General features: G+C 32.3%; 1 protein-coding gene across 1 annotated transcript; it reads left to right on the top strand.

Moving 5' to 3' along the window:
* Positions 1-1,172: 1,172 nt before the first annotated feature.
* On the top strand, positions 1,173-9,058 carry LOC131000044 (MLO-like protein 3). The gene is made up of 15 exons (XM_057925793.1): positions 1,173-1,575; positions 1,674-1,731; positions 1,819-2,048; positions 3,434-3,550; positions 3,656-3,716; positions 3,819-3,898; positions 4,019-4,093; positions 5,200-5,288; positions 6,058-6,107; positions 6,224-6,264; positions 6,552-6,725; positions 7,554-7,589; positions 7,675-7,742; positions 7,908-7,968; positions 8,630-9,058. Exons 1-15 carry the CDS (start codon positions 1,441-1,443, stop codon positions 8,942-8,944), a joined length of 1,590 nt encoding a protein of 529 aa, XP_057781776.1. The 5' UTR covers positions 1,173-1,440; the 3' UTR covers positions 8,945-9,058.
* The last annotated feature ends 13,363 nt before the right edge of the window (positions 9,059-22,421 follow it).

The raw sequence follows: 22,421 nt of genomic DNA, 5'->3' as shown, positions 1-22,421 counted from the left end.
TTAGTCTAAAAAATAATCACTCCAATGATAGGTTATCCCAAAAGCACACTTATTGTTCATCTTTTGTTTTTTTTCTTCCCTTTTTTCATTGGTTTTGGTAGTTAAACAAACCTTTCACACAATAATGATCAATCATATCTCAATTCAATTACTATTAAATTACTTTACTCAAATGAGGTATCACTTCTCCCCCACCTCGTAGAAGCCCCACATTTCATGGGGTGTTCCCACATATTTTCTCTCGGATTTTAACTATGTGAACATCTTTTTTTTTTTTTTAAATGTGAACACTAATAATAGCATATTATATGTGTACTAATACTCATATTAATATATTTGAAACACGAAAAATGAAACAAATTTCATGACGAACCGGCCTTTTGGAAGTCAATTGTTGTAGTCCACAATTTTTGGAGAAAGTTTCAATTTTATGACTTCTCACAAAAGTCGTGAATGTTAATGACATAAATTTTATTCTTACCTAATTAAATTCGACGATTTTCTAGCCGAAATTTCGGTCTCAAATTTTTCACAGACTTAGACTAAATTAAGTGCAAGTTAGATCAATATGTAGCTGGCTAGTATTTATAAAAAATTGACCCTATATTGTATAAGCTCCATTCAAGAATTCAAGAACGAGTGACTATCATTAATCACTAATTTCTATATATGGGGCATTGATCATTCGTGATTACAACTTCTTTTCACTATGTCTCGTGTGGAAGTTTACATTTTACATGGTGAGAAGTGCATAGAAAGTCGTCTAATTTAATAAGCCCTATATATATGCGTCAAAGTAAACCTAGCACTTGGGCTCATTTGACCCCTAAAACCCATAAATTCATATAATTGGGCCTAAGCCCTTATTACAATAGTCTTTATTAAACCCGATCTAAAGATGTGTGCATAATATTGTCTTCATCACTAGTATTACTGTATTTTCTTTCAGATTTTCTTCTTTGACTTGATCTGTATTTCCTTTTTCTGGATAATCACTGTATACTAATTAAATACGAGTTAACACATCTTTATACTGTGATAATCTTACCCTCATAAATAATTCAGAGCTTAAACCAATTCAATCCCTCCATCTTAAATTAGAAATAAAATAAAAAAAAACACCCCATTTAGCCAATATTTCACATCTAGAACATACTCTCTCTCTCTCTTTTATAATGTTGACCTTAATTTAACAATTGACAAAAAAAGTATATTGTATACTTAAATTTGATTGAGAAGAAAAGGAGTCATTATAGCCAAGTCAAAAGTAATATGTAGATACGACCTTCACTAGACTCGCCACTTTAGACTCGGCAGAGTTTCCCACACTTTCCTCTCCCAAACCCATCACGACTCAAGTCTGCAACACTTAGAAATATAAATCTCATTTCTCAACATTTGAAAACCCATATTTTTCATTTTCCCAAATCACCGGAACCCATGGCTGCCGGCGGCGGCGGCGGCGGCGCGAACCGATCTCTGCAAGAAACCCCCACTTGGGCTCTTGCAACCGTTTGTTTCATCTTCATCTTCCTCGGCATTTTTATCGAGCATTTGATTAACCTAGCCGGCCATGTTAGTGATAATATTATTCAATTATTTTTCATATATATATGTTACTTTCATCAAATTAAATTATGATACTATAATTAAACTCTGCTTTTCGAATGCAGTGGTTCAAGAAACATAGGAAGGCTGCTCTTTATGAAGCTATCGAGAAGCTTAAGACAGGTAATTAATTTCTTGAGTTAATTAATTAATTAATTTACTCTTTATTTTTTTTTTATTTTTTTTTCTGATATTGATAAATTTGTGCAGTTTTGATGCAGTTGGGATTCATGTCACTGATATTAACAGTGACACAAAGATCTATTTCCAAAATATGCATAGCAAATGAAGCTGCAGATTATATGCTTCCATGCCGCCGCCAGTCACAAACAAAGACAACACAACATCTAAATAAATCACAATTCCAACCTCATCATCAAAGATTGTTGCTAGCTGCAGCTTCTGCACCTTCAAATTCTTCTGATTATTGCGAATCCAAGGTTTAATTCTGTTACTCTGTGCATTTCTCACCGGTTTAAATTTTTTTAGACCACTATTTTAGGGTGATTTGCAAAAATACATCAGTTATTCATAATTTTGGCGTCCGTGAGCCATAATTGGGCCCAATTAAGCTGTTTTTGGCCACATTTGAGCTCAAAACGCCGAAATTTAAAATAACTGGTCTATTTTTGCAAAGCGGCACTCTCCCGTGCAACTGGTTTCTGAAAGTAGTGTCATTCGTAAATGTTCAAGTGTCATTCTGGAAACCAGTTGCACGGTGCAACCGATTGCACATGAGTATTTGTGCTTTACAAATCGCCTTAAAATAATGGCCATAAGTGAGACAGAGAATAGGACGGTAGGAGTGCACAACTGTACCCCCAATATTTTTTTAATAATATTATGTATATTATGTGTTAAAATATTTTATAATGAGTGTTACCCCAAAAAAGCTACATTTCCCTTCACTTCAAGCTTCAGCTCTTACTTTTGGGTTTTGGGCTATTTTTTCTCACTCAATTCTAGGGGTGAGCAGTCGGTCCGGACCGGACCGAACCGGATCGGACCAATAAAATCGAGGACCGAATTTCTAAGATTTTTAGGACCGAACCGGACCGACGTAAACGCTAGGACCGAACCGAAACCGGACCGAAACCGCCGTCGGTTCTCGGTCCGGTTCGGTCCAAAACCGAAAAAATTGGGCAGTTTGCGAAATTAACCCAAAAATCACATTTTTACACATATTTTAACCTGTTTAACAACAATAATTAAAATATTAATAATATTAATAAAAATATTAGAAATAATTAAAATATCAATAATATTAATAAAAATATTAAATATATATTTAATATATATATATATATATATTCGGTTCGGTCCGGTTTTCATCGGTTTTGGCCTCCTCCGGACCGAAACCGAACCGACCATAAGTCGGTCCATGAAAATGGGACCGGACCGGACCAATCACTGGACCAAAACCGACCCGGACCGACGAAACCGACCGGTTCGGTCCGATCCTGTCCGTCGGTTTTGGTCCGATTTTGCTCACCCGTACTCAATTCAATTCTGAAAAGACTGTTTGTGTTATGTGTTTAATTATTTATAATAAAAAAATTGAAAAATAAAAACAGATTTGAGAGTGGACAAGAGTCCAAAGGTTAAGAAAAAAAAAAGAAAGAAAGGACTATCTACCAAAACTTGAGAGTTGAGATGTTGAGCTTTGAGTTTTTTATTTAAAAAATACTCTCTTCATTTTAATTTGCCGTACCCTCAAATTCAAAATCCTGGATCTCCCGTCGGTGGCCATAAAGAATTTTAAACTCTATTTCTCACTTTTCTTAAATATTTTCCTTTGTTTGAATTTGTGTGGAACAATTAATAGGGGAAGACTTCAGTGATGTCAGTAGAGGGTATGAATCAGCTCAACATTTTCATATTTGTGCTAGCAGCTATGCAGATTGTGTATAGTTTGGCAACTATGGGATTAGGAAGGGCTAAGGTAATTAAGCCTTTTAATTTATTAATTATTAAAGGATAAATCTCATCATGTATATATGTGATAAGTTATTTATTTATTTATTTATTTTGGGCCTAACATGTACAGATGAAGAAGTGGAAAAGTTGGGAAAAAGAGACTCAAACTATAGACTACATGACAGCAAATGGTAACATCAATTCATATGATTCATGTCACTTCAATTTGGATGTAATTAAATTAATCCTATTATATACATAGTTATTTTAATTGTAATTTTGCAATGAAATAGATCCAGAAAGATTTAGATATACAAGACAAACCACGTTCGGACGTCGACATATTGCTACAAATTCTTCTCACCTTTGGATTGTAAGTTTTTTTTTTTTTTTTGTATAACAAGTTAATTTTGATTAATTATATTGCATCATTCAGATTTGTTATTTTCTGTAGAAATATCTCATGTTTATAACTACATTTCTTTTGCGGCAGAAATGTTTTTTCCGGCAATTCTTCAAGTCTGTGGCAAAAGTCGACTATTTCACTCTGCGACATGGATTTATTTCGGTTAGTTATTTTTTTATTCTCACATCTAAATTGTATACGAATATTTCTGTTGGAAATTTTATATAAATAACACTATAAAGTCATAATAAATTATGGTAGTGGAATTGAATAGTAGGTATGAAATTTATGTTTCAAGTATATAAATTTAATATATTTATTAGTTTATTTTTAAATTGAAATGTATGAACTATTAATGTCTAAAGTTCACCACTTAAACGAACAAATCAAGTGTTCACTAATATGATACACCTTAATGGTATATTTAGTTAGCCATTTTATGACCAAGCCCAATTGAGAATTGACTATGATCCGAGTCCGTGCACGTCGCAATAGACAACAACATGACTCGTAAAGGCGGTTCGGTGGTCGACCCGCGCACAACGGCTCGGACATGTGACATGCACGTATATAGATGCATAACATGGCGCAGAGATGTCCCTAAGGGGACACCAAGAGGTGCGACCTCCTGTGTGTGAACAGTGAGGTCTCGGGTTCAAATCCCACTGCTCCCCCTCCCCAACTCCCCCAAGTTAAAAAAAAACCCATGGCACAGAGATGGCGACAATTGGGACACGTGGCAACAAGTTGTGCATGGTAGGCACGAAATGATGTGTGTCGAGCTCGTGGATGAATCCACCTATTCAGATGGTAGTTAGGGCTCACACCCATTTGCGAACAAATCCCTCCGATCTGGACGAATCAATAACTAGTTCGCTTGGAACGTCGAGTCTTAACGCTCACAATAAAATAGAATATATTATATTGCAGAGATAATATCCAGCACTAATCTCGATTCTTTCTTTTATCTTCTTCATTATTTTATATTTTTATTTCCAACTCCTTTTATTTTACAATATCCATATACAAGATTATATGGTAAACTTTTTAAGTGAGTGGGGATTGGAGCGACACATCCTATCTACTAATGTGGCTCCTATAACTTTATTTATCTTTTAAAAATGCAAAAAATTGATTGAAAACATGTGCTAGTCTTACGCGGCACTTTATGACAAAGAATGAGATATTTTCGTGATTTTGTATTATAAATTAATATGTATATAGTTTACCTCAATTTGATAGTGAAATATTTGAACTAATTGGTGCAGGCTCATTTATCAACAAATAATTCCTTCAATTTTCGGAAATATATTCAACGATCTTTGGAAGACGATTTCAAAGCTGTTGTCGGCATAAAGTATGTACACATACCATAATCACGTCTACTAATTTATTTTGATTTTCCCATTTCTTTGTATTATAAATTATGCATATAGTTTACCTAAATTTGATAGTGAAATCACATTTTATATTTCGTTATACATATATATATCATGACCATTGTTTTTTAATAATATTAATGAATAAAAGTAATACAAGAGCTTCTCAAAAGCATTGCTATTTATATTTAAAACTTAAAAGTGTTACGTGAATCCATTAACAATATTACTATGTAAATATTAAAAAAAATACTTCTATTTTTTATATATACCCTCTTAATTTTCTTTCGATGAAGCTTGTTGAAATAGATAGGCATATATGACTTATTCTCTAGTATTTTTACTCATTAAATTGGTGTTGATTCTTCTGACTACTGCAAGAATAGAGAGAATTGAATATTTTTCGGAATGACCAATGTCAACAATAATATGAGTGATCAATTTTAAATGCTTGTTTGATCATTTTGATCGAAATAAATATTTTTATAATTTTAATATTAAACATTTTTTTTTACATTTATGTAATTATTTGTTGCATCTCCAATATAAATTTATGAATCTTTAATTGTATTTCACGGCAGAACAGCATACTATACATGTTAGGTATGAGTTAAAACATAATGTTAAATTAGATGGGACCAATATTGCAAATGAATGACTAAAAACTAACTATCACCATTCTAAACATGAATAAATAAAATTCCATTTTTTTCACTACAATAATTATATGGTTTTATTTGTGAGCAGCCCAATCATGTGGTTCGTGGTGGTTATATTCTTGTTGGTCGATGTACATGGTAAGTTAAATATTCGGCAAATTTTCGATTTAGCATTACATTTCTATAATACTACACTTGATTTAAATTTACCTATTTCTCTTCTATTTATACACTAATAAAATTAATTCTTATAGGATGGAACGTCTACCTTTGGGTCTCATTTATACCTCTACTCGTAAGTGGTAGTATATATTTTTGACAGAGTATATATTTTATTTAATTATCTTTAAAAAAAATCCAAAGCTCTCAATCAAATTATATGGTTAATTACTTAATCACCCTTTTAATAAAAATCATGATAAATATTGTTTTTATTTAATATTGTCTTTTCTGTCTTTATGGATTTTTCCTGAAGAGATTTTGATGAGATTTGACCATTAATCTGTGTTTTATGCCATCAAGATTTTTCTAAATTTTTTCTTTTTTCTTTCTTTTTAATAAAATCGTAATTTAATAATACAGATAGTTCTGTTCGTGGGAACAAAATTGGAAATAATAGTGGATAAAATGGCAATGCAATTAGCAAATAATAGCGCAGTGATTAAGGGAACTCCATTGGTGCAGCCAGACAGCAATCTCTTCTGGTTCAAACGCCCCCAACTCGTCTTGACGCTTCTTCATTTTACTCTCTTCATGGTAAATATCTTAATTAATTAATGATAATTTGGGGTTAGTTAGGATTTTTAATAGAATTTAGTAGGGCTGTAAATGAGTTGAGCCGAGTCAAATACTAGCAGGTTCAAGCTCGGCTCGTTTAAATATTCGGGTGTTCGAGCTTGGCTCGAGCTTCTGTCTTATTGATCAAGGTTGATTCGTCTCAAGCTTAGCTCGTGTGATACTCGATAATGTAGAACATGCATGAGCTTGATCTCGGTTCGTTAGATGTGCGTATACACGATATGTTCGAGTTCGAGCTCGTTAAAAACTTAGATAAAAGAACGATAAATGTTCAAAATGTGCTTTTGGCCTTAATTAATATGTTACTCGAGCTCGACTCGTTTAAAGCTCGTGCACTAACACGATTGAAGGTTCGTGAACAGGCTCGCAAATATGTTTATAAACAATCAAATCCGAACATATTCGCGAGCTTAAAGAGCCAAATGGAATCAGGTTCGAGCTCAAAGTCAGGCTCGAGCTCGACTTATTTATTATCGAATCGAACTCTAAATTAAACGAGCTTTTTCAAGTCGAGTCCGTAATAGCTTGCGAGTAACTCTATTTATTTACAACCCTATAATAGTAATCCATGATTAAAGATCATAAATTGTTTAATTAGGATTTAGTAATCCAGAATTAGAGTTCATAACTAGTTTAATTAGGGTTTAGTAATCTATAACTTGGTCTAATAATCTATAATCAGTATTTACTGATACTAGTTTACTTATGTGTAGTTAAATATTAAAAATTAATATAGATATAATTTAATTATGACATTTAACTTTGATTATTAATGTTTTACGACAGAACGCATTTGAGTTGTCCTTCTTCATATGGGTTACGGTAAGCACTCCTCTCCTCATTCAATCTTTTAATATAATTATTTTATGAGAAATAGTTGAAATAATAATATTCCATATTTTTGCAGTGGCAATTTGGGATAAATTCCTGCTACCACGAAAATGTCGAGATCTTTGTTATCAGGGTTGTATTAGCGTGAGTATATATGAATTATATATATTTATTAGAATATTTTCATCACATTCACCCAAAATATATATTTATCACGTATATTTCTTTAAAGCTTAGTTGATTTATAATTAATTAACTGTCCCTTTTCAAATAATAGTTATATAGTTTTAATATTTATTTTTAATGCAGGATTACAGTACAAGTTCTTTGCAGTTACATCACTCTCCCCCTCTATGCCCTTGTTACTCAGGTTTTGCAATCACCTCCCTTTATTTGTATACTTTCTTTATATATTGATGCACTTTATATATATATTTTTGGATGAGTCCAAAACCATTTAAGAATTTTTATTTTCCTTTCCTTAAAAAAAAAAAAACAAACCTCTATTTCCCATTTATTATAACTTATGTAAACTTATAAAGGGCTAAAAGTGTTTTATATCTCGAACATTCAACATTTTTCATAAAATATTCTGAACTTTTATTTTCTTCTAATAATTCAACTTTTAGCTTTTTCCACAAAATGTCATGTTATACAAAATCTAGTGAAGCAAATATGACTTATCTTGTCAGATGAAATATTTTGGGAATCACCATTGTTGAGAAACTATATTAGGAATCACCATTATTGCAAAACGCTGAAAATTCGGAGTTTTTTTTTTTTTTTTTTTCATTTTTCCGTCACCTGAATTTTTATAGCGGACATTTTTTTAAAAAAAAAGTTGAAAGTTCGGAACATTCTATAAAAAACACTGAAAGTTTGGGATATGAAACACTGTTGACCTTAAACTTAAATCTTACACAATTACACCTTTATATTAAAACTAACATTCTGATAAATTACATATATGATTGAGTAAAACAAATTAAATTAATGAAGCCTTTAATATTGGGATATATATATATGTGCAGATGGGGTCTAAATATAAGAGTGCAATACTAGAGGAACACACAATCCATGCATTAAAACAATGGCATGAAAACGTGAAGCACAAGAGAAAGATTAATGATCAGTCGCCGCCTCCCACCATTCAAGGCGATTCCACGGCGGCGCCGGCGACGCGGCGGAGCAACAGCGGCACAAGTACTTCCTCCACGTCCCATCGGCGGCCGCCCACTTTTAGGGATATTGCTTCTGATGATGAAGATGAGATCGTTGAAATCCAAATACAAAATCAAATCCAAAATGAACATGATTTTGATCAAATTAAGAGTTTAGCCACATAATTTGCATAACTAATTAATTTGGTAGTGACTTAGCTGCAATTTTTATAATTAGTTACATATACACATATGAGGACTACCGATCGATCATCTATAGAATTTATTTCTAATTTTTTTTAATCTCTATTTTTCTTTTATAATGACCGGTACGTCCAATCTATGATTGAAAAAGGAGCATCTTACTATTAAAATTTATTTCTAGGTCTCCATGAAAAATTTATCACAATTTTATTTTCGGTCAGTCCACAAAAAATTTGTCACTTTTATTTATAGTAATATGAATCCAATAAAAACCTTTTGGAATAATTGTATAAAATATTCTTTTCTAGTGAATAGTTTTTTCTTAATTTGAAATTCAAATACTCGTGCATAATTTGGGTTAAAACTTAGGGGATATCTTGGGCCATATATTTAATGGCAACTATCCGTGTAAAGCCCAATTTAAAGCCCAATTGGAAACAAATTACCCAGAATGTGGTCTCTAGATTTTCGAGGTTATATTACCTATAATTATAATTAAGCCCATACTTTTGTTCATTTCAAAAAAATTTACTAAACCCGATCGACTATAGTTAAAACAAAATTATAATTATAACTAAGGGTAAATATCATGAAAACCCCTGAAGTATACTCGTTTTATCAAAAATACCCTGAAACTTTCGAAATGTTCTCTAAACTCTCAAACTATCAGGTTTTTATCAATTATATCTCGCATTTATTTATCAGTACGAAACATAATTTCAAAACGAAGTTGATCCAAGTCTATTATTGTTTTTGTTGTCATTCCTCGTGTATTCTAACATAATTTCAAAACGAAGTTGATCCAAGTCTATTATTGTTTTTGTTGTTATTCCTTATGTGTATTAGAATCTAATCTCTTAAGCATGAGCAAAACCCTCCAAACAAACAAAAATCAAGAAAAAGACTAATCAAGGCTATCTCTCTCTCTTGGTTTCTCTCACATCCCATGCGTTGGGATTGTGATAGCGACAAAGAAACATGATGTGGTTAGAACAAGGACTAAACATGGGACAATGAGAGGACTGGTGTCAGCTATTTGTCATTAAAACACAAGGCCCACAACGAATTAAAAGGTTAGGCCCAAAGCCATACACAGAAATGAGCGGTCGACAACAACACATTTTCCAACTCCAAGGCCCACCAATTAATTGCCACTGTGCATCACGTGTCGGCCCATTAATGGCTCCACGCCAACTACCAATACCCATCATCTTTTTTACATTTTAGATATTTTCTTCCTCCAAAAAAATTAAAAAAAAAAAAAGCAATTTAGATATTTCTTGTTTTTTATCATTGTAATGTGAAAATTTGGATTTTGATATATCTTGTACTAGTATATTACCATTTGCTCCCCCCTTCCATCTTCGTCTATAATTATAAACTCAAATGTGTTTTATATATGAAAAATGAAATATGCTTTACTTTTACTGTTATGATCATATATATAGAAATTCGAGTTAAGTGTGTGTGTGTTGGCCTAACGGTAAGAGGTTAATGCTCAAGACCTGAGGTTCTGAGTTCGAGTTCTTTGCCGCGAGATCTTTAATTTTATTTATTTATTTATGTAATTTATAAAAAAAATCGAGTTAATTCACTTTTGATGAGGTTGACTCTTGTGCGGAGAGATTCAGATTAATTATCTATTTTTATGAAATAATTACGATTTTTTGGATAGAAGTTTTTTCTCTTCTACTTTTGAAGTTTAGTAAGTTAAATTATATATATACATGATATAAACATTTGTTTGATTGAGTCCAACAAAATATATTATTGTCTATCTCGAATATCTTAAATAAGCGGTGCGAACTTCTGTTGTGAACAGCGAGGTCCCGAGTTCAAACCCCACTGCCCCCCTCCCCAACTCCCCCAAAGTAAAAGTTGGGTTATTGATGCTTAATTATATGAAATTTAGGTCTTTTTTTCACAAATTATGGAAGTTATTAAAAAAATACACAAACTTTATGATTTTAGCATTTTCACCATGATTTCGAATTATGTCGAAATTGAAACTGATGTGATATTCCAAGTGACAAAAGTTAAATAAGCTATTAACGACGTGGAAAAAATAAAATAAGAATGGCAAAATTATATATTGTTCTTCTTTGGGACATTTAAACAAACACGTTGTGGGCGTTCGATAGCTTCATGTGTTTTGCTTGACAAACAACTGATATATAAAAATTGATTTATATATTCCATTTACCATCATGAAACGACGACGATTTAATGTGCGACATGCACGATGTCGTTCATTAAACCGGTCGTTTTGTCCACATTGGATTTCTGAGTTGCTATGTGAGTTTCAATTTGTGACTGATTTTAAATCGCAGTAAAATTGTAAATATAATTCGTGTGTTTAAGCTCCAATAAACCTTTATAATTTTGCAAATATACAAACACGTTTTTTTAAAAAATATAATAGTAATATAATCTATGTAAAATATCACCTATATTTAGTATATGTGTGTGATAACTAATTGGTAAAGTGATGGATTAACGTTTAAAGTCAAAATATTTAAGTTCCCCAACCCAAAAATAACAAATATTCTATTCATATAGCCATTTGTAATAGATCCAACCAAAACATTATCCCTATCCTATAATTCCTATTCATATATTTGTAATTTGTAATATATAGTATGATTCTATATACCGAAAAATGCAGCAAGGGGTATGAATTTGACGTGTTTGTCTATTGTGACTATTATCTTTATATTAAGTTTTTTGGTAATTTTATTAGAAGGGAAAAAACTAAATAAAAAAATGGAAATAATAAGAAAAAGACAGATAGTGAAATTGCTTGAAGCTTTGTTGGGGCTTCTATTCGTACAAATTGTTCGAGAGATGATGGACTAATTGAAAGTAATGCTTCAACCACCGTCGCTGTCTTATTTATTTATTTATTTTCATTTATTTCGATTGTTATTTGATTGAAACAACACAAACTCCCAATTTCCATGCAAAATCAGATTCCTTTTTATTATTTGAAATAATATTTGAGCTATAAAGGGGAAATTGTAATTTTTATCCCAAGCTATTGATTTATTAAAATGAAATACACGAACTATCTGAAAATGAACAAGTTATAAAAATTTAAAGTTTTAACTTATTAAATTATTTACATTTTTTAAGTAGTGATATTTTCCTGGAAACTAAGAAAAATATTTTAAACTTTTATTTTTTTTTTCCATAGTTGTAATATTTTAAATTTTCGAATTATGTGTTTTTACTTATTTTATATTAAAATTATTAATAAAAAAACACTAAAATCTAACTAATTAAAATATTAAATGATGAATTATTTTAAATAACATAAATTACACGTAGTTTCTCAATTTTTTATCCAATTAATTGATCATTATAAACCATTCTTAACATTGTATACAATAAAAGATACATACACTTACTTTCTTAGTATTATCATTAAAAAAATTAATTATTAAATCTTACTCTATTTAAAAATTAAAAAAAAAATCATTTTTAAAATAGGGATGATTTAGTAAAAGATCAACTAATATATATTATTATAAGAAAACTATAGCCAACTTTCATGTAATATAGGCCAACATATTTTTGAAAAAGATGTTGCCTGTAATTTTTAATCTCTACTTTTCTTTTCTTATTTCACAAAATATAGTTTTTACTACTTATTAGTTATTATGCGAGGTACCACGGTGGATAGATGATCGGATCTGTAGAACAATATGCATTATATAGTGTATATTTTTCCTTTACAATCTAATTTATGCAACTGGTCAATATATATATGGAAGTTAGAATAGGTAGAAAATTAAATTTTCATCCCAACCACATATTTTGTTAATTAAATAATTTCACGATCTATCCCAAATTAAAACCAAACGGTTATTAAAGAAGCTAGGGCCACTTAACCATAAAATTTAAATTTTCTGGCCAAATGTTGCCTACTAAAAGATAGTAGGATTAGGTGTACCAACATAGACATCTAAATTAATAACTCAACTGCGGATTTAATTGATCAAGTCTCAATATAATTAATTTTTGTGTGACAATCTAAGTATCTAAGTGCACTTGACGATAGTGCTACACGATTATGTGCAACCCCCATTTTGTCTCCCTAGTTAAATTTGTTGCACTTTGTTCTTTCTTTTTTAAGTTTAACTAATAGAGTGTTTGGTTGAGTCTACTAAGAGCATCCACGTCGGGGACTCGGAAGCCGGTGTGCATGGGGCTCGTGCGAGCCCCCCTCCCCCCAAATGTCGCACCCTCCTCTTCACATAGCGTGGCTCCCGGTGCAAAACTGGAATTGATTGGGTGCGCGAATAGCACGGTCCAATCACAATATTCTATCAATTAAAAAAAAACTAAATAGTTGAAGGCAGTGTTTGGCAGCGGCTTTTTTTTATTTTATTTTAATGTTATGTTATTTCCCAGTAAATTAGGATTTTAATTTTATATTAAAGTAATTTAATTTTTAATCAACGTAGTGTTTAATTTTGATTTTAATGAAACTTATGTTGTAAAATTTAATGTTAAAATTAATTGAAAACGACATTAAAAATAAAGGTAAAATAAAAAACAAAATTTAAGAGCTCGGGTGGAGGATCTCCCAGTGCAGAGAATGGACTTTTAAATGGTGGGAGAACCACTTTTAAGAGCCCATCATAGCTCTCCAATGTGGATGCTCTAAGTATTTTATAACAGTTACTATAAATTATGAAAATAAGCTCTAATAAAGCTTCCATAAAATAAGTTTTGCTAACTCAACTTATTTTTCATAATCTTATATGCAACAATTATTTTACAAACATTATTCAACTATAATTTAATATGTTTATTATATACCCTTCCAAAGTTTCTCAAATAAAATATTCTCTCTTTAGCTTATAAGCATAATTATTCAAACACCTTTAATAACTTATAAACTCTTTAAAAATTTACTTCTTATCAACTTAGCCAAGCAACCTTCTATATACTCTCTTGCCTTTTTCAAAGGCCATGACAAGTTTCTTAATAATTGTGATTAGCATTTCTTTTATACAATAATTGTGATTAGCATTTAAATACCGATTTAAACAATCTAATCACTTGATAAGCAATGAAAGAAATTACAACCACCATTTGTCTTGGTTTATCCATATCAGAATGTCTTGTCTGTCTGAATGATATTGTGTTGTGTGTTTTGCTGGTATATATATAGACCAAAAAAATTAATTAAACAAACAATAATCAGTTGTAGGGTATAGCTACCATCATAAATTGGGGGAACAAAATACCATTTGCAAATGAAAATAATCTACATGAGCCTATTATTATAAGAATCAAATACTTTTATTTATGATGATATAAAACTAGGATGTAAGGTCAATAAAATCTAATTAAAGTGGTAAAGCCGAGGCATCCAAAAATCTCTCATTTGTAAAAAAAATTTGGTTCAATCTCGCCTGCGCGTGCGATGTAGTTTTTTCCCCATATTTGTATGATGCAGAGGTGCCGCCTGCGTGCAAATAATTTTGGGCACGACGCTTACTCATCATGAAATACATTTTCTTTAGGAATAAAATACATTTTTATAAAAAGTTCAATATGTTTCTTCTATTAAATATGCATCTAAGGAGCATTAATTCAAAAAATTTAAACAAAATTGTATTTTAAATAGAGAATTTCCATACGAATAGCTAAATCTACCAACTTGCTGGTAACGTAATGCTAAGGGTATCAATTTGTCTAAAAACAGGAACCAACAAGTGGGAAACAAAATTAATTAAGAATTTTAGCAAAAAGTTTATCTGTTTTTTTTTTACATAGATTTCAACAAATTAAATACACACATGATGTCTTCTGCTTTATTGATTGAGTTACTCAATAATAAAGCTCGGACCCCAAACAATATATATATAAAGAAAGTATCAAAATGTTCTGTTTTTTTTTTTTTTTTGATCTAAAAAAAATGTTCTCTTTTTGAGTAAAAAAGTTGCTCAGAAGAGAATAATATTTGTTGTGCTTAGATTACAGCCAATAAATAGATGTTGTGATACCACTTTTGACTTGATTAGATGGTTCAAGATATTGGATCACCATCACAATACACATTTTTTCCCCATTAAAGTTCAAATGATAAAGAAAATAAGAATTTAAAATTTTGAGTTAATGAAACCAAGTAAACTTCAAAGAGATTTCCAAATAGACTACAATTTCATGATCTAACATTAACTTAAGGTTTTGATACTATTAATATAAGCAAACATTCACTTTGTACAAAGTTCGTATATATTTTCTAAATTAAAATTACAAGATGTATCTAAATATAATTAAATAAGTAATTCATAAGCATGTAGGGATGTCAATCGGGCCAGCCCACCGGGCTTTCGGGCTAGCCCTATCGGGTTCCGAGTTAGTCGGGTGCGGGCTAATCGAATTGGAGATTTTTTCGGGTTGTAAATCTTCAACCCTAACCCTAAACTTTCGGGTTTTGGGCTAGCTCATCGGGCTAATCAGGTTAAAGGCGTAAAAATAAAATTATCATTTGTATTTTATTATTCCTAATGATCTAATGTATAATGTATAAAATATACATATATATATATATATATATATATATATATATATATATTAAAGATATAAATTATATAGCAAAGCATGAAATGCAAAAATATAAGATATTCAAGATTACATAAAAAAATTATTAAAATGAGATAGTAAAATTTAACATGTATCAATGCACTAGAATCAATCTGGATTATTACTGAATAATTAGTGGATTTGCCATGCACGTCTCATTGACAGAAAAAAAAAAAAAAAAAAAAAAATTGGTATCACTTTAAAATGAGATACTAATAATTAATTTCTAACTAATGAAATACTAATAATCAATTTCTACAAAAAAATCCGTAATTAATTTCACTTTTTTTAATGTGATTGCACACACACACACATAGTATATATTCTAACTAATTAATTTCACTTTTTTTAATGAGGCTACATATATATATTTAAGCAAATATCATAGATCTAAACATAGCAGAAGTTGTAACTGGATGCATCAGTCACAATTCCGTCAGCCCACCGGATTTTCGGGCTAGCCCTATCGGGTTCCGGATTAGTCGGGTGCGGGCTAATCGGGCTGGAGGTTTTTTCGGGTCGCGATTTTTCAACCCTAACCCTCTAATTTTATCGGGTTATTCGGGTCGGCCCACGGGTTTCGGCCTGCATTGTGTGAGACCTCTACACCACATCAAAATGGGAAAATAATCGCACACATACGGGTGGACAAAATAAGCAGGCGGAACCACTACTCACGTAAAAGTGGAAAAAACTACATCGCACGCAGATGAGATTGAACCTAAGACCTTTTACAAATGAGATTCTATTATACGCGGCGGTAAAAAAACGTCAAGAAAAATATTATAAGTGTCATGCATGTATCATATAACACAAATACTCCCGTGCAACTGGTTTTCAGAATGACACTACTTCATTCGGAAAATGACACTTGAAGATCTTCAAGTATCATTTGTATGTTGAAGTAGTGTCATTCAAAAATCGATTGTACGGGAGAGTGTCTCATCATATAATACTTTACGGTTTCAAACCGTCAAGTATACATATATAACCATAAATATACATGACGATTATTAACTGCCATCTATACTAAAATCTATATATGACACCACTGTACTTCACTGTTTTCGGACGGCATAAATCACGGCTAAAAACCGTCATCTATGTATGAGCGCATTTTTGTAGTGTAGCCCTTTAGTTATAAACTCTAAAGAATGTTTATAAACGTTTGATAATGCATATAGTATTGCAGGGTGTAATATTAATTACTAGTTAAGTTAACTAAGTGTAATGAAAATAGAAGAATATGGTTATGTTGTGGGATTTATAGTTGCGACGACGAGACAGAAAACGACAGGTGATACATATAGATAGGGTACGATGAATGCGGGCGCCGGTAGGGGCCCCACCACTCCCCCGACAAACATGGTTCGATTAAAGCAGATAAAACACACACACACACTAACCCAAACCCAACCCAAGCAAAATAAAAAACACACAGTCACACAGTTGGGGCTGAAGCCCCCTTCCCATTTGTATTTTTATTTTTTAATTCAAAAAAATTATTTTATACGAGTATATATCTATGTATATAAATAATAAGTATAAGAAAAAATAGTAGAATAAATTGTTTGAATAACTAAATATCCATGTTAATTGCTTAACATTTTACATTGATTTGTTAATTTTTATCCTATTTTTCTGTTTTTAATTATTTTTTAATATTGAATTTGAGTCAATCCTCAAGTTAAAGTAAAATTATAAATTATTAATAATGAAAATGACTTCCTCCGTCTCATTACAGATGTTTCGGTTTCCATAGTGGGATATATCATAACAAATGTCCTATTCATTTTTTGGCAATATATTATCTCTCTTTGTACCTAATATTTAAATAATTTTCACCAACTAACTTTATCTGCTTTCTACGCATTTCTTAATCTCTGTGCCAGAAAGTAATTGGGCATTTGCAATGGGACGGAGGGAGTAGTTTATTTGTTTAGAAGATCGAACAGTTTTTTTAGAAAATGCATAAAAACGTGTATTTGTATGCTTTCGATGTACTTGGTGTTGAATTAATTGAATTGTGAACAACTATTTATGATATCAAGTGACTGTTAAAAAAAATACTCTCTTCGCCCACTTCAAATGTCTTGTGTTTTCCTTTTTGAGTTGTCTCACTTCAAATGTCTTATTTTCCTTTACGGAAATAATTTGTCTAAAAAAGTGAGAATTTTTGGAGCCCACATCACCTTTTCAATTCTATACCACACCACTTAATAATCTAATTAATATTTTTCTAAATGATCGCGCTTAAAAAAAAGACGTTTGAAATGTGACCAAGGGAGTACATGAAAATAAATTGTACGGAATGCTTAAAAAAGTTTATTTCGGGGGGTCTCACCCTCGAACTCCGTGCATATATTTTCAAACGTCATCATTCAATAAATTCAACCCCTAACGTTAAATTCTGGATTTGCCCCCAGTTGTGTGCATGACTCTCGAAGTTTTTTTTTTTTTTTTTTTCAAATATCATCTCTCTCGACTCTCATCTTTCCCTTTCTCTCTCTTAATATGTGTGAGTGAGAGATTGCGACTTTAATAAAGTGAGTGCAGCAGTAGCTGTATAATTATGGAGATGGACAAAATGATGGGTGTGACATATCATACGTATATGTTAGTACATGTTTGGTTTATATTCCACTTGCGCACATAACAACCGCTAATCAAGCGGGGATGACAATTTACTCGCGGACAATAGATACTCGCGAAAATCCGAACCTATTAAAGTGAGTTTGAGAGATATTTGATATCCACGGATAGTTTCGTGATTGCAATTCACTATCCATTTAATTCGTGGGTATGAGTTTGAATACTTACTATCCATACCCGCGAAAATACCCACCAATTACCCGTGAAATACTCGTCAATTACCCGTTACATTTGTTATAAATTTATAATTAAATTTTATTTCGTGGGTATCCAATGGATAATGGGTAGCGGATATCCGACGGATAGCGGGTGGCGGGTCGGGTGGCGGATATCCGACGGGTAACGGGTTCGCGGATACCCGACGGGCAACGGGTATCCGTGGGTGGCGAGTTTGGATACCATTTGATATCCATAGATAGTTTCGTGATTAAAAACCGCTATTCATTTAGTTCGTGGGTATGGGCAAGGATAGTCACTATCCGTACCCGTCGTACCCGATTGTCATCCCTATGCTCAACCAGGTTAAAAAATTGCCCATCTTAAAATTATAATCTAAATACATCTCGTTTGACTTGAATTGTAGTATTTTTTTAATTATCACATTTAATTTCGTAAGTCTTTTTTTAATAATAATTTTTTAATATAATATATATGAACTCATATACTTTACACTATAATACATCTTACTAATAAACATTTACTCCTGTGAATATTTGATATAGCTGATTAAATTTATGTCTTTAAATTTATTATGAGATTACCCCATCTTAAAAATATGTTAATGAGATAAACTGTGAAATGTGTCTTGATAGATGGTATCGCGAATTGATTTGTTTATTACGTCACAACAAAAGAACCAATCTCCATGTGACTTAACTAAACACTAGCTCCTTAAATTTCGTGCCGAAAAGAAATGCTTCAACTTTATTGGAGCAAAAGGAGTAATTTTTTAAAACGGCCTATTGCGGAAGAAATTTATTAATCTATAGAGTTTACTAGCTAATTAACGCAATATTATTTTAAAGAGGTTTTATTGCATATTCTCGTCTAATTAATTAATAAAGTATTTCATCAATGTAAAATATTTCCATAATCCATCCTCCTTTCATATATTTTAATGAATATAACTAATAAGTGAATTACGCCTATAATTGTTCATTGCTAGTGGACTTATGTGACTATGTCTACTAATTAAATTTAATAAGCTCATTCAATCGAGATAATTGAAACGAGTTGATTTATTATCGATCCAACTCAATTAATGAATAGTAATTAATAACTGAATTATACCTATAATTGTCATCTATTGATGCGCATAATATTTCAACCTATTAGTTATGTGACCTAAATCACTTCATTTGGCACTCGTTCATGTTTAATTATTTGAGTTACAAAAAGAAAATTTGGAGATCACATCCCGATTAATTAAAATTAAAAGTGAGAAAAATATGGTAAAAATCACTTTAAACCCCAAACTATTTTCACACTATCAATTATATCCTGAACTATTAAAAATAATTTTTTAAACCTTGAAATATCAATTTTGTATCAATTGTATCATTCGTTCATTTTTTTAGCTTCAAAAATTTGACGCGGCTCACCGGATACCACAATGTATTTAGAATCATTCATTTTTCGACCTATATTATATAAAACGACGTGATTATATGCATTACTCATTAAAAATTCAATGAATGAAAAATGGATAAAGGGTACAATTGATACAAAATTGATAGTTCAAGGTTTAAAAAATTATTTTTAATAGTTCAGGATATAATTGATAGTGCGAAAATAGTTTGGAGTTTAAAGTGATATTTAACCTGAGAAATATCACTAAATTATACGATTTGTGATGTTAAACTAATATTTTCTTAATCGAATAGACCATCGCAAAGTTCATTTAACACTCAATAATACTATACCTTGCATCCTCGATTAAAAGCATCAATAACTACATACCTAACAATTTTCATTTTAATAAGGGTTAATAGCCGAAAAATACACCAACTATTTTGAGATTTGCATATTGCACATGACCTTCAAAATTAGCCCCAGAATACATGACTTTTCAATTTAATCGCAATTTGCACCCGCGTTGACTAACACTTTGATCGGTGGTGACGTGGCCATCGGATTTTGTTGACGTGGACGCACCGGCGACCAAGTAAAACGACGTCGTTTTTGTCAAGTTTTTTTAAATAAAAAAATAAAAATAAAAACAAAAAAAACATGAAATCCGGCGCCCCTCCCCCTGACTCTCTCTCTCTCTCTGGCCCATTTCTCTCCCGCCGCGCCCCCTCTCTCCTCTGCTCCGGCGAGCAGCCAGCCGGCCTAACCTCTCCCGACTTCCCTCTCTCTCGTCTCTCACACACAGACCAAGCACACACACTGACACATGAGAACTCACACACACAACGCACCAAATCCTCAGCCACCAAATCTCGACACCCTGCTATTGTCACCGGTTGAGAGTAGGGCGGCGATTCTCGCCGTGAATCGAGGGTGAAACGGCGGCAGCCGTTGGCTATTGACGTGTGACAGAAGGAGAGGGGATTTCAGAGAGATTTAGGGATTTAAGGAGAAGGGTTCTGAAATTGGAAGAATTTTTGGGGGTTTTCGTATTTTGAGTCAGAATGAGAGACGAAGGGCGGCATCGTCGGTCTGTTGGCGGCGGAGGAGAAGCCGGGGAGGTAGGCGGATTCTCTGTATGTACTCTGCCTTCCACCGCCTCTCTCTCTCTACTCTCTTCCTCGAAGGCGGTGGATTTCTGAGCTTGATTTTGGGTGGCGCGGTGGTGCGGTGGATTTCTGAGCTTGATTTTGCAGATTTGGGGGAAAATGGTGGTGGCTCCGGCGGCGTCTCTGAGATGAGACGAAGGGAGTTTAGGGAAGCTTCTGATGGTGGTGGTGACCGGTGGAATTGGAGGAGGAGCTTCTGATTTCTGGCGGCCGGTGGAATTTGGGGAAGAAGGTGACGGCCGGCTGGTCCACTAAATTTGGGAAGAAGGTCGCAGCGGCTGGGCTGCTTCGATGGCCTCGGATGCTCGGTGGTCGGGAGAGGAAGTCGCAACGGCTGGGCTGCTTCGATGGCCTCGGAAGCTCGGTGGACGGGAGAGGAAGTCACAGCGGCGGGGATGAACGGCGGCGGGGCAGGAGATTGAAGAAGAAGACATTTTTCTTTATTTTTTTATTTATTTTTTTCCCTATCAAAACGACGTCGTTTTGAACGCGTGGCATTCCACTGTGTAAAAAATGCCAAGTGTAATGCCACGTAGTTTAAAATTTTTTCCACGTCATTGCCGGTCAAACATAAGAGTGGCCGGAACTTTCGCCGGGTGCAAATTGCGATTAAATTGAAAAGTCATGTATTTTGGGGCTAATTTTGAAGGTCATGTGCAATATGCAAATCTCAAAATAGTTCGTGTATTTTCCGGCTATTAACCCTTTTAATAATTAGTTATCGTATAGTTATGTCGCTGACTTAAATATTGAAGCTTTGGATATACCAACAAAATTTTAAAGGTAATAAGAGTTTTTATTTTTTATTTTTTTATATGTATATTTTTTTATTAACAATTTTCAACCTCGATTTAAAAATCGCTATTATAAGATGTTTTAGGAGGAGTCGAAATAATCATGACACTTAGCTTTGCTATGATGTATGGGCTTGTGATCTCATATTCTATCATTATAGTCATTTATATATGATTTTTTTCGGCCCATCTAATTTTATGATTAATTGCATTTTGTTCCTTAATTCTTGCTTTATATTTAAAAATCTGTCAACTTTCAACATTTAAAAAAAAAAAAATCATGTTATATATATGAAGTTCGACAACAAATTAATGAGATGGATTTTTTTTACACCTCACCCATTAAAACGTTTCACCTAAGAATCGGCAAGATGACTTGACATTTTGTATAGTAGGATATTTTTTAATTAAAATTAAAGTTGGGACATCAATGTTTCTATCTATATTTTTGATTTTACATATTGAATAAGTGCTAGTATTTTATATAAAATTTATTTATTATTAAACAACACCAACAAATTAAAACAACTGAAATCAATATCTCAAAAAAAAAAAATACCTGATATCAAACTAAAAATAAGATATAAATACGAATTAAGGCTCACTCCATATGTATCTTTATGAAGTTTGATGTACTTTTTTTGGGGGGGTGGGGTGGGGTGGGGTGGGGGTGGG

This window comes from Salvia miltiorrhiza, chromosome 8 (assembly GCF_028751815.1).
Source record: "Salvia miltiorrhiza cultivar Shanhuang (shh) chromosome 8, IMPLAD_Smil_shh, whole genome shotgun sequence".
In the NCBI taxonomy this organism is placed as follows: Eukaryota; Viridiplantae; Streptophyta; class Magnoliopsida; order Lamiales; family Lamiaceae; genus Salvia; species Salvia miltiorrhiza.
Note: the sequence above shows the minus strand (reverse complement) of the source record. Positions and strands in the feature narration are given on the sequence as shown.

Excerpts from the sequence above, each read along its gene's own strand:
- LOC131000044 (XM_057925793.1), top strand. The coding sequence starts at position 1,441 with ATGGCTGCCGGCGGCGGCGGCGGCGGCGCGAACCGATCTCTGCAAGAA. Across the intron at positions 3,551-3,655 it reads TGGGATTAGGAAGGGCTAAG|ATGAAGAAGTGGAAAAGTTG; the intron begins GTAATTAAGCCT and ends TAACATGTACAG. Across the intron at positions 4,094-5,199 it reads TGCGACATGGATTTATTTCG|GCTCATTTATCAACAAATAA; the intron begins GTTAGTTATTTT and ends TAATTGGTGCAG.